Below are 16,787 nucleotides of genomic sequence, written 5' to 3' on the forward strand. Positions count from 1 at the left end.
TTGCAGAACTACAACTCCCATGAGGCATAGCAAGACTGACAGTGACCAGCATGACACCCAGAGGCAGAGGCATGATGGGACTTGTAGTTTTGCAACAGCTGGACGTCCGCAAATTGCATATCCCTGCACTACAGTCATCCAACTGTGGAAGAAACTGGAAGAGTGGAGCAAAATCACACCAGAGCAGTGTGAGAGACTAGTGATGTCCAGTGGCGTCCGGTGGTAATTTTTTTTAGGGTGGGGGGGCTGCAATCTGGAACATTTACCCCCTCTATTGTAGGCATCACTTATCACAGGCTTCACTGGCGGATTCGGTTGCTCCGCGACAATGGCTTTCCCTTCACGGGCATCACGGCAGCTTCCGTTTCCTCCCTCCTCCTCAGCGGCCAATTGGGACTCTTCGCTTTTTGTCAATAGGAAAACGTGTCTCAGACTGGCTACTCATTGGCCAGATTGAGGATCAGTGTTTCAATTGCAAATATTGATTCGCTGTTGTAATACCTGGGTGGGCTCATGGTGCAATGCTCTGCGCCACGTGCCCACCCTATTTTGAAGCTATTGGAGCCCTATGGCTCTAATCAGATGCTTCACAAAAACGTCCCCACCGCTGTAATTCATGCGCCCGGCGTCCTAAAAGGGGCCGGACGCATGATTAGGGGGCGGCCGTGGATAGATTCATTCATATCATTAACTCTATCTATTCATATTGGGGGTGGCGTTAATAGTGGGGGCAGTGCCCAGGCGCCCCTAATGGATGGGCTGCCACTGGTGATGTCCTGTGCAAAACATATGTGCTGAAGTCATTCAAAGCAAGGGGGCCTGTACACTTCCTACTAATTGATTGTTGTAACCTTCAGACATTTTTTTTTTTTTTTGTAATCTTTCTCTATGCTACAGTCATTGCTATTCTTTACTTTTCATCGTTGTTTTCTATAGTAAAGGCTAACCAAGTGCCTTGGTTATTGTGGAAAACACTGTTCTGTTAGCATAGTATCTCCGCAACACACATTCCATCAAATGTTCATCAATGAAGATTACATTATTTCTGAAAAAAAAATCAAGTGTTCATAAATTGTTCTCTAATTTTGATCTCCAGTGTACATTCCTATTATTTACTAATACTAGCAGTATAAGGATTAAAAATGGTCAATGTTGAGTGAGAGAATGAAGATAGGTTTTAAGCATCAGAGCCTTTAACTACTTCCCACCCGGCCGGGTGGGAGCTCTCTACTTCTGACTGGACGTTCCTGAACGTCCTTCAGAAGTAGGGGGATCGCGCGTGCCTGCGCAGTGGCGCGATCCCGATGCGCTAGTGTCACCCGGACACGGCACATCTCAGATCGGCAGGAGGGCTCTGTGATTGGCCCTCCTGATCACATGATGGCCGTGTCCAATCACAGCCGTCGTGTGTGTAAACAAACAGCCGGTTGCTAGGCAATCAATTCTTCTCTCCTCACACGGAAGTTGTCGCTGCGGAGAGGAGTGCAGCCGGCTGGTGATCAGTGAGTATGAGCTGTTTTTTTACAGCTTTTTACTCACTAATAACCTAGTCTAGTCTAAAACACAATGAAAACACAATGTCCCCACACACATGTCCCCCAATAATAAAAACACATGTCCCCCTATAATAAAAACATGTCCCCCAATATTAAAAACACATGTCCCCCACACATGTCCCTCACACATGTCCCACTAAAATCACATGTCCCAATGATTATCTGCACACATGTCCGTGATCACCTGCACACATATGTACATGATCATTTGCGTACATATGTCCGTGATCACACAAACCAATTATTATACACTTAACGGAAATATTTTTACCAAAGACATGTAGCGGAATACATTTTGGCTTAAATTTATGACAAAATTCGATTTTATTGGATTTCTTTTAAAAACGAAAGAAGAAAATATTTATTTTTTTTCGCTTCTATCGCAAAAAATAAAAAACAGAGTAGTGAATAAATACCACCAAAATAAAGCTCTATTTGTGCAAACAAAATGATAAAAATTTAATTTGGGTACAGCGTAGCATGACCGCGCAATGGTCATTGAAAGTGCGAGAGCGATGAAAGCTGAAAATTGGGCTGGGAAGGAAGGGGGCGAAAGTGCCCTGTATTGTAGTGGTTAAGGTCCTTAGAGACACTCTCTACATAGCTTGAACCAGGGATCTTAAAACTTACAGGCCCCACAATGTGGTAATAATTAGTGTGAAAACATTGATGGGTCAGAAAAATTCACCTTTTCAATTCTAGAAGTAAATGTTAAGCAGAACTTCACTCTCTCAATCAACATTACCCACTTCAGCTCCGGTAGGATTTACCCCCTTCCTGACCAGGCCATTTTTTGTGATCTGGTACTGCGTCGTTTTAACTGACAATTGCGCAGTCGTGCAACATTGTACCCAAACAAAATTTATGTCCTTTTTTTCCCACAAATAGAGCTTTCTTTTGGTCACCTCTAGTTTTTATTTTTTGCGCTATAAACAAAAACAAGAATGACTATTTTGAAGAAAAAAAAACAATATTTTTTTACTTTTTGCTATAATATCCCCAAAAAAATGCCTTCATCGGTTTAGCCCAATATGTATTCTTCTACATATTTTTATTAAAAAAAATTGCAATAAGCGTATATTGATTGGTTTTTTTGCAAAAGTTATAGCATCTACAAAAAAGGGAATATATTCTAATTTTTTTATTTACTAGTAATGTCAGTGATCACCGATTTTTAGCGGGACTGCGACATTGTGGCGGACACATCGGACACCTGACACTATGGGGACTATCGATATTTCTACAGCGATCAGAGCTAAAAATAGCCACTGATTACTGTATAAATGTCACTGGCAGGAAAGGAGTTAACACTAGATGGCGATTGGTTAAGTGTTCCTCCCTAGGGAGGTGCTTTCTAACTGGGGGGGGGGGACACTGACTGGTAGTAGAGAAAGATTGCTGTTCCTGATCACTAGGAACAGCAGATCTCGCTCTACTTCCCTGACAGAAGGGGGGTCTATCTGTTTACTTGGCTCTCTGAGGAGTGATCGTGGGTCGCTGGCGGACATGGTGGCCACCAGCCACGTGCATCGGTTCTGTGCATCGGTTCCGGCATCACGCTGCGTGTGCCCTTTATAGCTATTAAAGCAGCCGATGCACACCTACGGCGGTTTTCGCAGCCGTGCCAATCTGCTGCAGTACGACAGCGGCTGGTCGGCAAGCGGTTACATTTTTTTTTTTTTTTTGCCTTATGCTACTAGCATTAGTAAATGGATAGGAAAGTTTTTTTTATTATTTTTTTTTTTTTGCATTTCTTTAGTTTACTTCCTGGCCTAGGCAGATTGTCATATATCCCATCCCACAAGTTCATATAGGGGGGGAGGGGGCTTTCTCAGCTAAGCACACCCTTCTGCCTGCATGCTGGAGTTAAGGGCAGATGGATTCCAGGAAGAAAATGCTACGTGAATCATCTGCCCTTACTCAAGATGAACGCAGACAGAAATGCTAGCGGGGTGTGTTTCAAAGTAATTTCTCATCAAAATAAAGCGCGGAGACACGGGTGGATGGGGGAGTTGCTATGAATATCATAAATTAATAGCGTTTTTGGTTTGTGATGCACAGATGCAGTGTAGTTCTTTAACTGAAAAATATATCAGTATATAAAGTGGTGTCAAAATTGGCCTTTGCAAATTTTCTATTCCTCCTCTTATTTTAGAGTAGGCAACCATTGCTGTTTGCCTGGAATTTCGGTTCTGCCTAATATGGTAGAGTTTTGCACAGTTGGCACTACACCTGTCTGCCCTGCCACCTTGTAGGACTATGGCAATTTTTGCAGTAGTATGTTAACAAAATTCTTTTTTTGGTCAGATTGCACCTGTTGAAAATGACACAAACTACGACGAGCTAAAGAGAGATGCCAAAATGTGTTTATCCCTGATGTCTCAAGGGTTACTCTACCCCGAGCAAGTGCCCATGGCTCTTGAAGTGCTGAAACAGGTGAGTGGCACGGTGCTATGTAATGTCCATAGAAGCAGTTTATCAGTTTTCCAATGTTGTCGTCTTTCCTTATACTGGTTTAAGCTATGCAAAAGAAAAAAAAAATAGGATTTTTGTATTCCCTGTAGGATCCATTCAGGGACACAGCTTGATGATAATTAAGCATCCTAGGTTTATCCTGCCATGTACAGGAAAAATGGACACTAGGCACATAGAAAACTAAAGGCCGGCCCTCTTAAGGGTATAACTCCTCCCACCCTTTTTTTGTTTAAAAAAAACAGGCAAGCATTTAGAATCACTTTAAGTCCCTCAATGAACAATAATTTTTACGGTGATTACATAAATCACATTTATTTTGAGAGGTGGGCACGCAAAACACAGATAAACCAGCCCAATATAAAAATAAAAAAACATAGAGAAACAAAAAGCATTAACCACTTCAGCCCCGGAAGGATTTACCCCCTTCCTGACCACAGCATTTTTTTGCGGTTCAGCACTGCATCACTTTAGCTGACAATTGTGCGGTCGTGCGTCGTCGTACCCAAACAAGATTTTTTATCAGGACTGCGACATTGTGGTGTACAGATCGGACACTTTTGACACTATTTTGGGACACTTGACATTTATACAGCAATCAGAGCTACAAATAACCACTGATTACTGTATGTATGACACTGTCAGGGAAGGGGTTAAACACTAGGGGGCGATCAAGTGTGTTTCCTGGATATGTTCTAACTGTAGGGTCTCACTACAACATGGCAGAGATCACTGCTCCCGATGACGGGGAGCTGTAGATCTGTCATGTTGCTAGGCAGAATAGGGAAATGCCTTGTTTACATAGTCATCTTCCCCGTTCTGCCTCTCCTTGCTACAATCGCGGGCCGCCGATGAACATCGATTTTTTTGCAGGACGTCAGCCGTGCGCACGTGCCCGCCAGGCGGCAAATTCAATGGGACGTGCAGGTACGCCCTTTTGCTTGCCCTTGCCGTTCTTCCGACGTAAATCGGCGTGCGGCGGTCGGCAAGTGGTTAAATAGCCACTTGCGGAGTCTTTCAACTAGCATCTGCAACACAAAGACCTTGTAGAAAATCTGTACAGAAGACCACGTCTCTGCCCTACAAATTTGTGACACTAAGGCCCAAATATGACAAAAAGCCCAAGAAATACTACCCTAATGGAAGAGGGCTTTAACAGGACAGTAAAGCAATTTGGTATCTTTTATAGGCCTTTGCAATGACCTGTCTTATCCACTTACAGATGGTGGATCTGGAATCTGGAGAACCTATTTTGAGGAGTTACAAAAAGAGAATCAGTTTGTCGGGAAAAAAAACAGAAAGGGAAACAAAAAAGGCCCTCATCATATTCATTCAATAGAGAGAAATCCCTTTAGGGTGATCAAAATCTGATCAAATTGGGTTCTCTACAGCAGTGTTTCTCAACTCCAGTCCTCAAGGTGCCCCAACAGGTTATGTTTTCAGGCTTTCCATTATTGTGCACAGGTGATTTAATCAGTTTCACGGCCTTAGTAATTACCACAGCCATTTAATCTGAGGGAAATCCCGAAAACATGACCTGTTGGTGCGCCTTGAGGACTGGAGTTGAGAAACACTGCTCTATAGGACAGTGTGGATAACAAAGAAGCCCTCCTGGCTGAAGTCATGGCCACAAGAAAGGAGAGTCAAGTCAAAGATATATTCCGAATAAGTTCAAAAGCAAGGTCTTTGTAATACCGGCCGACAATACTAGATTTAAAACTCACGGTTGGTGTGGAGGGCCTAATGGGTGAAACCACGTGTGTAGTAATCTGAATCGGTGAATGATTAGCAAGAGGACCTTGCAGACCACGGTCAATACAGACACCTGTCCATTGATGGTAAGAGCCAAGCGCTGTTCTAACCCCAACTGCAGGATAGAAAAACCAGGGCTCGCCAAACAAGAATGTGGAGAAACCCTCAGACTCACAGCCAGTGAAAAATAGGGTTTTCAAGTTCGATCATAAACCTTGCAGGAAGATGATTTATGAGCCCTTATTTAGCATGGTCAATATTAAATGTCCCAGTCCATCAGAACCATGGGTTTCAAAATCTAGACGGTCAAAGTCAACGACTGAGAAGCATAGTGCAAGATCTGTCAGATGTTTTAGAGGCCACAGAGTATTGGTTAACAGATGAAGGTCAGCATGCCACACTCTGAGATCAGTCTAGACTCTAGAGCTATGAGAATGATGGAAATCCCCCCCCCCCCCCTTTCATCATTTGAAGTAGACAAATTTAAAAGTTTCAGCAGTGAAAATTCATAGATCAGAGTTCATTGATCCTACTTTAAAGCCCAGAACAGCATAGACTCTACTTCTGCTGCAACATTCCCTGTCTTCCCTTGATGATTGATCTAGGCCACAGCTGTGTTATTGCCCAATTAAACCCAGACCCTGTCGAAAGGGGGGGGTTCAATGAAGTAATGACAGACAATTATTGCTTATAATATGACCACTGTTATAAGCAATAGTTTTAGCTGTCATGAATGGCTTTCATGACTGCTTGCTTACTATTGGGATCTGTGATTGGTGCCCAGTACCATGTGATAGCTGTGGGCCAATCACAGCAGCACAATATCAAGCAAGCAGTCCTAAGTAAAAGCCATTCATGCCCGTTTTGTTTACATTGTAATCATTTAGTTCTAGCAATCACATGATGCCCTGGCCGCTCACAGTGGCAGGGTAATGAGTGCCTCGATCTGCTGTGTCACGAGATCATGCCGCTGGACACCCTAGGGAGGTCGCTCCAGTGTGCACATGCTCAGCAACGTACCAGTACTTCACTGAGCTTATAGCTGTCACCCGATCACATTAAAAGCTTTGTGGGCGGGCGGAAAGTGGTCATTTATTATCAAATTATATCCCTTAATGAAAGAGAGAGTTGGTTTTACTATAAAATTTGTGATATATTTGTTTTGATCTTGTTTTCCCTCAGACTGCAAGAAGCAGCTCCTGGCATGCCAGATACACAGTCCTGACGTATATCCAGACAATGGTCTTCTATAACCTCTTCATATTCCTTCACAATGAAGAAGCTGTTCAAGGCATCAGGTGGTTGGTTCTACAACTAATGGCCGATGAACAGTTGGAGGTAATGTACATTATCTATCAATTGGCCATTTACCATGTCTAAGCCCAGAATGCAATAATGTAATAGGGATAAGTCAGTGGTTGTACCTTTAGGAAAACCAGCTTCCTCTTTGGGAAAAGCTCCTATGTACCGTATTACACTTTTTTTTTCACCCATACGGAGCCTTGAAAAAGTATTCATACCCCTTGAAATGTTCCACATTTTGTCTTGTTACAGCCAAAAATGTAATTATATTTTATATGATAGACCAACATAAAGTGACACATAATTGTGAAGTGGAAGGAAAATGATAAATTGTTTTCAACGTTTCTTACAAATAAATATGTGAAAGGTGTGGCACACATTTGTATTCCCCCCGGAGTCAATACTTTGTAGAACCGCCTTTCACTGCAATTACAGCTGCAAGTCTTTTTTTGGGGATGTCTTTACCAGCTTTGTACATCTAGAGAGTGGCATTTTTTCCCATTCTTCTTTGCAAAATAGTTCAAGCTCTTTGGACATTGTGCCATTCTAACACATGAATATGTTTTGATCTAAACCATTCCATTGTAGCTCTGGCAGTATGTTTAGGGTCGTTGTCCTGATGGAAGGGGAACCTCCGCCCCAATCTCAAGTCTTTTGCAGACTCTAACAGGTTTTCTTCTAAGATTGCCCTGAATTTGGCTCCATCCATCTTCCCATCAACTCTGACCAGCTTCCCTGTCTGCTGAAGAAAAGCATTCCCACACCATGATGCTGCCACCACCATGTTTCACGGTGGGGATGGTGTGTCCAGGGTGATGTGCAGTGTTAGTTTTCCGCCACATATAGCATTTTGCTTTTAGGCAAAAAAGTTTAATTTTTTTTGCCATTCTGTCTCTCACTGTTAAAATAAATCCACCATTAAAATTATAGACTGATCATTTCTTTGTCAGTGGGCAAACGTACAAAATCAGCAGGGGATCAAATACTTTTTTTTCCCCTCACTGTATGTTGCCAAAATATGTTAACGTTATTAGTAAATTGCCATCTTCACGTCCAGAGGCGAGGTCACATTTTTTAAAAGTGGTATTAAAGGCTTTCTTTAACCAGTTGCCGACCGCCGCACGCCGATGTACGTCGGCAGAATGGCACGGGCAGGCATAAGGGCTTACATGTACGTCCCTTGCCTCCCGCGGGTCGGGGGCCCGATCGGGCCCCCGCCCGGGGCCTGCGGCGGTCGGTTTTCGTCCGGGAGCAATCCGGGACGAGGGGGCGGCCATTCATTCATGGCCACCCCCTCGCGATCGCTCCCGACGAATAGAAATCCCCCGTGACATCACTTCCTCTCCTGTAATGTAAACACAGGAGAGGAAGTGATGTATTCTCTCCTCCGTGTCGGTATTTTTCGTTCCGACACGGAGGAGAGCGGATCGGTGAGTTGCACCAACACTCTACACACACAGTAGAACATGCCAGGCACACTCACACCCCCCCTTTACCCCCCGATCACCCCCCCCAATTACCCCTGCCCCCCAGTCACAGTGACACCAATGTCATTTTTTTTTTTTTTTTTTTGCATTGGTGTCATTTGTGACTGTAATAACTGTTAGGGCAGTTAGAGTTAGCCCCCTTTAGTTCTAATGTACCCCCCTAACCCCCCCAATAAAGGTTTAACCCCGTGATCACCCCCCCGTCGCCAGTGTCACTAAGGCTGGGTTCACATTGCAGCGGTTTATGAGAACGAATGTGATTCGCACCGCACTGCAGTGCAAATCACATCCGATCTCTGTGTGATTCGAGTTCAGCCATTCGCCGCACCCGCCGCAAATTCGCACGGGACCCTTTTTTTGGCCCGCAGCAGAATCGGATTGCATGGGTGTTCACACAATGCGATCCGAGTTTGCAGATCGCACTGCGATATGCGAACTGATCTGGGGGTGTCAGTAACATTTCACTGACACTCCCAGCAGTTCGCATAGGGCAGTGTGAACTGCCACCGGGAGGCATGCGATGCGGGAAACCCGCCGCGGATTCGCGGCGTTTCCGCATCGCTCCAGTGTGAACCCAGCCTAATAAGCGATCATTTTTCTGATCGCCGTATTAGTGTCACAGGTGACGCTAGTTAGGCAGGTAGGTATTTAGGTTCGCCGCAGCTTTTTATAGCGCCAGGGACCCCCATATACTACCGCATAAAGCCCCCTGATTGCCCCCTAGTTAACCCTTTCACCAGTGATCACCATATAACTGTTACAGGTGACGCTGGTTGGTTAGTTATTTTTTTATAGTTTCAGGGCACCCGCCATTTATTACCTAGTCTCACTAGTGTACCCCTAAATTTAGGGGTGTCTACTTTCCAAAATGGGGTCATTTGGGGGGGGTTTGTGCCATCTTGGCATTTTATGGCCTTCAAAGCTGTAACGCCCTTTGAAAGCCTGAAGGCGGTGCTTGGTTTTCGGGGCCCCGTACGCGGCTAGGCTCCCAAAAAGTCCCACATATGTGGTATCCCCGTACTCAGGAGAAGCAGCAGAATTTATTTTGGGGTGTCATTTCACATATGCCCATGGCATGCGTGAGCAATATATCATTTAGTGACAACTTTGTGAAAAAAAAAAAAAAAAAAAAGTTTGTAATTTTCCCGCAACTTGTGGCAAAATATAAAATATTCCATGGACTCAACATGCCTCTCAGCAAATAGCTTGGGGTGTCTACTTTCTAAAATGGGGTCATTTGTGGGGGTTTTGTGCCATCTTGGCATTTTATGGCCTTCAAAACTGTAATAGGTAGTGAGAAGTGAACTCAAAAATTTACGCCCTTAGAAAGCCTGAAGGCGGTGCTTGGTTTTCGGGGCCCCGTACGCGGCTAGGCTCCCAAAAAGTCCCACATATGTGGTATCCCCGTACTCAGGAGAAGCAGCAGAATTTATTTTGGGGTGTCATTTCACATACGCCCATAGCATGTGTGAGCAATATATCATTTAGTGACAACTTTGTGTAAAAAAAAAAAAAAAAAAATTTTTTTTTGTCATTATTCAATCGCTTGAGGCAAAAAAATAAAATATTCAATGGGCTCAACATGCCTCTTATCAATTTCCTTAGGGGGTCTACTTTCCAAAATGGGGTCATTTGGGGGGGTTTTGTACTGCCCTGCCATTTTAGCACCTCAAGAAATGAGATAGGCAGTCGTAAACTAAAAGCTGCGTAAATTCCAGAAAACGTACCTTAGTTTGTAGATGTGACAACTTTTGCGCAAACCAATAAATATACAATTATTGACTTTTTTTTTACCAAAGACATGTGGCTGAATACATTTTGGCCTAAATGTATGACTAAAATTGAGTTTATTGGATTTTTCTAATAACAAAAAGTAGAAAATATCATTTTTTTTCAAAATTTGCGGTCTTTTTACGTTTATATCGCAAAAAATAAAAATCGCAGAGGCAATCAAATACCATCAAAAGAAAGCTCTATTTGTGGGAAGAAAAGGACGCAAATTTTGTTTGGGTACAACATTGCATGACCACGCAATTACCAGTTAAAGCAGCGCAGTGCCAAAGTGTAAGAAGACCTCTGGTCATTTACCAGCAAAATGGTCCGGTCTGAAAGTGGTTAAAAAAAAACAAAAAAATGTAAAAAAAAAAAACATTTTATACTTGCTTCCTCTGTGCAGTGGTTTTGCAGAAAGCAGCCCCAATCCTCTTCTCTGGTCCCTATCGGCGCTCCTAGCCCCTATGTCCTGCCAAGTGCTCCCAGAGCAAGCGGCTTGCTCTGGGGGCACCCAAGCAGGCTCATTCCCGAGCTGCGGCTCTGCGTGTCCATTCACACACAGAGCCGCAGCTTGGCCCTGCCCCCCTCTCTCCCCTTATTGGCTGTGATTGACAAAAGCGGGAGCCAATAGCTCCCACTGCTGTCTAAGCTTTGAACTTCTCATGGAGCTCTGTTCAATCCATCATCCAAAAATGGAAAGAGTATGGCACAACTGAAAACCTACCAAGACATGTCCGTCCACCTAAACTGACAAGCCGAGCAAGGAGAACATTCATCAGAGAAGCAGCCAGAAGGCCCATGGTAACTCTGGAGGAGCTGCAGAGATCCACAGCTCAGGTGGGAGAATCTGCCCACAGGACAACTATTAGTTGTGAACTCCACAAATCTGGACTTTATGGAAGAGTGGCAAAAAGAAAGCCATTGTTCAAAGAAATCCATAAGAAGTCCAGTTTGTAGTTTGGGAGAAGCCATGCGGGGCACACAGCAAACGTGGAAGAAAATGCTCTGGTCAGATGAGACCAAAACAATAAATCCAGAAAAACATATTTCAAAAAAGTTATAAATTGATTTGCATTTTAATGAGTGAAATAATTATTTGATCCCATATCGGCAAGGTTTCTGGCTCCCAAATGTCTTCTATACAGGTAACAAGCTGAGATTAGGAGCACTCTCTAAAATGGAGTGCTCCTAATCTCTGCTTGTTACCTATATAAAAGACACCTGTCCACAGAAGCAATCAACCAGATTTGAATCACTCCATTATGGCCAAGACCAATGAGCTGTCCAAGGATGTCTGGGACAAGATTGTAAACCTTCACAAGGCTGGAATCGGCTACAAGAACATCGCCTGCAGCTTGGTGAAAGGGTGACAACAGTTCACCACCTGGAAGAAACACAAAATAACTGTCAATCTCCCTCGGTCTGGGGCTCCATGCAAGATCTCACCTCGTGGTGTTTCAATCATCATGAGAATAGTGAGAAATCAGCCCAGAGCTACACGGGAGAATGTTGTCAAAGATCTCAAGGCATCTGGGACCATAGTCACCAAGAAAACAATTGGTAACACTACGCCGTAAATGGACTGAAATCCTGCAGCACCCGCAAGGTCCCCCTACTCAAGAAAGCACATGTACAGGCCTGTGGGAAGTTTGCTAATAACGTCTGAATGATTCAGAGGAGGACTGGGTGAAAGTGTTGTGGTCAGATGAGACCAAAATCAAGTTCTTTGGCGTAAACTCAACTCACCATGTTCAGAGGAGGAGGAATGCTGCCTATGACTCCAAGAACACCATCCCCACCATCAAACATGGAGGTGGAAACAATCTGCTCTGGGGGTGTTTTTCTGCTAAGGGGACAGGACAACTTCACCGCGTCAGGGACAATGGACGGGCCATGTGCCCTCAAGTCTTGGGTGTTAACCTCCTTCCCTCAGCCAGTGCATTGAAAATGGGTCATGGATGGGTTATTCCAGCATGAAAATGACCCAAAACACACGGCCAAGGCAACAAAGGAGTGGTTCAAGAAGCACATTAAAGTCCTGGAATGGCCTAGCCAGACCTTAATCCCATAGAAAACGTGGAGGGAGCTGAAGGTTCGAGTTACCAAACATCGGCCTCGAAACCTTAACGGCTTTAACAGGATCTGCACAGAAGAGTGGGACAAAATCCCTCCTGAGATGTGTGCAAACCTGGTGGCCAACTACAAGAAACGTCTTACCTCTTACCTTACCTGTGATTGCCAGCAAGAGTTTTGCCACCAAGTACTAAGTCATGTTGTGCGAAGGGGTCAAATACTTAGTTCCCTCATTAAAATGCAAATCAATTTATAACTTTTTTTTTTTTTTTTTAACCACTACAATACAGGGCACTTTCACCCCCTTCCTTCCCAGCCCAATTTTCAGCTTTCAGCGCTCTAGCGCTTTCAGTGACAATTGCGCGGTCATGCTACACTGTACCCAAATGAAATTGTTATCATTTTGTTCGCACAAATAGAGCTTTATTTTGGTGTTATTTATTCACGACTCTGTTTTTTTTTTTTTTGCGATATAAGCGCAAAAATAGCGGAAATTTGGAAAAAAAACAATATTTTCTTTTTTCTATTTGAAAAGAAATCCAATAAAATCAAATTTTGTCATAAATTTAAGCCAAAATGTATTCTGCTACATGTTTTTGGTAAAAAAAATTCCGTTAAGTGTATAATAATTTGTTGGTTTGTGTGATCACGGACATATGTACGCAAATGATCATGTACATATGTGTGCAGATAATCATTGGGACATGTGATTTTAGTGGGACATATGTGGGGGACATGTTTTTATTATTAGGGACATGTGTTTTTATTATTTGGGGACATGTATGTTTTGGGGACATGTGTGTTTTGGGGACATATGTGGGGACTGTGTTTGTACTGTGTGGTGTGTTGTGTGTTTACACTACACTGATGATCAGTGAGTAAAAAGCTGTAAAAAGCAGCCCATACTCACTGATCATCAGCCGGCTGCAGCGTTCTGCTCTCCTCTCCTCAGCGGTGACTTCCGTGTGAGGAGAGGAGAGCCGATTGCCTAGCAACCGGCTGTTTGTTTACATCACATGACGGCCGTGATTGGACACGGCCGTCATGTGATCAGGAGGGCCAATCACAGAGCCCTCCTGCCGATCTGAGATGTGCCGTGTCCGGGTGACACGAGCACATCGGGATCGCGCCGCTGCGCGGGCGCGCGTGATCCCGCTACTCCTGAATGACGTTCCTGAACGTCCTATCAGGAGTAGACGGCTCCCACCCGGCCGTATATATGCATTGGCCGGGTGGGAAGTGGTTAAATGTGTTTTTCTGGATATTTTTTTTGTTCTGTCTCTCACTGTTAAAGAGGAAGTAAACTCTCCCACTCTGATGCTTCTTTTCATTTAGTCCATTATAATAAGAAATTATCAAACTACAGCCACTGTAATCCAGCCCAAATTGCATAATAATTAGTGTTTAAAGTGGTTGTAAACCCTTACAAACCACTCTGACCTACAGATAAGCCTAGATTAAGGCTTACCTGTAGGTCCAAGAAATATCTCCTAAACCTACATGGTTTAGGAGATATTTACTAAAAGACAGTCACAGTTGTAGACAATGGTACGCAGGCGCACTATCGCCGTTAACAGCATGCCGCTGCTAACGGCGATATGCCGTTAGTGGCGGCTCCCGTGCGCATGCGCAGGAGTGACGTCATCGCTGTGGGTGGCCGGAGCAGTGATACCCGGAAGAAGATGGAGACTCCGGACTACAGGGGACAGCGGTGACTTCGCTGGCTCCTGTGTCAGGTAAGTGACACATAATGGGCTACTATGCAATGCAGAGTAGCCCATTATGCTTTACCTTTGCAGGGAGACAGAGAAAGTAAACTCATCAGGGTTTACTTCCTCTTTAAAGAAACTTTAAAATAAACCTACCAATAAAATGATAGACTGATCATTTCTTTGTCAGTGGGCAAACGTACAAAATCAGCAGCGGATCAAATACTTTTTTCCCCCTCACTGTAGCTACCTTTATAAGTAAAACTAGACTTGGGCTGAAAGGCTCACCAGTCAAGTGAAGAGCTCTATTTGTGTGAACTGAGCCACAGAGAGCCTCGTGACTCCCCTCAGCAATCTTCTTGTTACATTGCTTGATTTAATAAGAAGTGGCCAACACAGAAAAACACAAATTAAAAGAATTTTGGTGCTTGCCCGGTCTTTTTTTTTTTTTTCTCCATATGGTGTAACAGAGATTTGTACCCCACCACACTGCGGAGGAGCTGTTAGTGTTCCAAATTGTAGAACCAATACGAGTGAGTACAGTATGGTAACGGGCAGATTAAACCATTTCCATTTATGCAAAGGAGGGAGTCCGCAGGGAGGGAAGGACTGACCCATTTCTGGCATGTCTGAGAATAATTAGAATGTACAAAAACTGGAATTGAGTTTTCGGGAACAGAGAGAGACAAATGTCACGTTCCCCAGCGAGTGTGTTCATTTTGCAGCCGTGCCTCCTACCGTTCTGCCATTTCCATCCTCTCGTCATGTTTCGTTTATTAATACCGTCCCCTGAGTGGAGCCGGCAAATTGTCAGTAGAATTTCTGACATACTTTCCCTCTTCATACGGCTGACGATTCTTAATCAATTTGATCACATTTTAATAATGCGCGATGGACGTGCAAATGAGCTTATTGTCAAGTTGGTCTATTTAATTAGAACAGCACTTGCCGCTACACTTACTGATTTGCGCGGCTCTAGAACATAATGTTCAAGGAGATAATTTGCTGTAATATGGCACATTACATGCAGCGTGCCGGACCGGCTCTGTTCACTAAGCAGATGAGCCTCTTTGTTTACGTTTTAACATGTAACAATATGTACTTATTAGTGACGGTGGCCTCTCGTTAATGATGATAATGCGCTAACGTGTTTAACCCTTTCTGAGAGACGAGGAGATATGCATTAATGAGCTTTCACTTAAACTGTCTTGTCTTACAGTATAGCCATTAGTTATACAACCGATACTAAAAAAGAAGTCTTCCTTCACCACTTCAGTACCGGGCACTTTTACCCCCTACCTGCCCAGGCCAATTTTCAGCTTTCAGCGCTGTCACACTTTGAATGACTATTGCGCAGTCATGCAACATTGTACCTATATAACAATTTTATCATTTTTTGAGAGAGAGCTTTCTTTTTTTATCAAAGGTAGGTGGCACTGATGGGCAGCACTGACTGGCATCACTGCTGATGATCAGCACCGTGATTATCTGTGGAGATCTCCCCTGTGAGCAGAGCAGAGTCGATAACCAGCATTTACTTGTTTACATGTCATGAGCTGTGATTGGACACAGCCGATCACATAGGTAAAATACTGCTGGGCAGCACTGACCGGCATCACTGCTGGGCACTGATGATCAGCACCGTGATTATATGTGCAGATCTGCCCTGTGAGCAGAGGAGAGCCAATAACCAGCATTTATTTGTTTACATGTCATCAGCTGTGATTGGACACAGCCGATCACATAGGTAAAGCACTGATGGGCAGCACTGACTGACATCACTGCTGGGCACTGATGATCAGCACCGTGATTATATGTGCAGATCTCCCCTGTGAGCAGAGGAGAGCCAATAACTGCCATTTACTTGTTTACATGTCATCAGCTGTGATTGAACACAGCTGATCACATAGGTAAAGAGCCTCGTTGTGGGCTCTTTACTGAGATTGGGGATGCGATGTGTCCCAGGAACACACCACGCCACCGATTGCCACACTGCATGCCCCCATGGGCGTACAAGTGTGGCGACAGTGGGACGACATATGGCGTCATCCCAGAATGAGAGAGCCACCCCACCGCTGTCATTTTACTATATAGCGTGCGGGGGGGGGGGTTAAAGTGGTTAAGTCTTATATGCCCAGTGCAGTGACTGGCTTCAGGTGATACACAGGGATGAAACAAATCATCCTACATAAGTTGTACCTGTTTGGCTGTAGAGAGGAGAAGACTGCAGATAGAGTTCAGAATGTATAAAGCTTTTCTGAGCTGTCAGAAAGCAGTGGGTGGAGAGCTGAAATTGCACTCTGCAGAGCTCAGTAAGGAGAGCTTTGAGAGTTGATTGGATAAAAGGAACACATCCCTTTCACAGAGCACACAGGAACGGACTCGGCTGATCACAGAACAGGCTAATGGGCCAATGACATGATGGCCCTTTACCACGTGATCAGCTGTCAGCCAATGACAGCTGATCATGGAAGTAATCCGATGCCGGTTATCAGCTTTTTTTACTCTTTACTGCTGAAAGCATAAAGAGAAAGGAGGAAAGCCATCAACCGGCTTCTGTAGCAAGGACATCGGTCCCACGCGGTGCCCATCAGTGCTGCTAATCCGTGCAAATCGGTGCCACCTATTAGTGCCCACCAGTACTGCCAATCAGTGCCCACCCA

The 16,787-nt window shown here is 44.2% G+C and overlaps 1 protein-coding gene across 1 annotated transcript in view; it reads left to right on the plus strand.

Annotated features, from left to right (window-relative positions):
- The window catches only part of PSME4 (proteasome activator subunit 4), a gene marked incomplete in the record, with an annotated part of 200,084 nt that overhangs the window by 176,122 nt on the left and 7,175 nt on the right, over positions 1-16,787 (plus strand). The window contains 2 exon segments of the mRNA XM_077485552.1: positions 3,864-3,992; positions 6,963-7,118. Of these exon segments, the coding sequence (XP_077341678.1) occupies positions 3,864-3,992; positions 6,963-7,118 (285 nt within the window).

Source organism: Lithobates pipiens, unplaced genomic scaffold (genome assembly GCF_037356315.1).
Source record: "Lithobates pipiens isolate NorthernLeopardFrog02 unplaced genomic scaffold, aLitPip1_a1.2 Scaffold_18, whole genome shotgun sequence".
In the NCBI taxonomy this organism is placed as follows: Eukaryota; Metazoa; Chordata; class Amphibia; order Anura; family Ranidae; genus Lithobates; species Lithobates pipiens.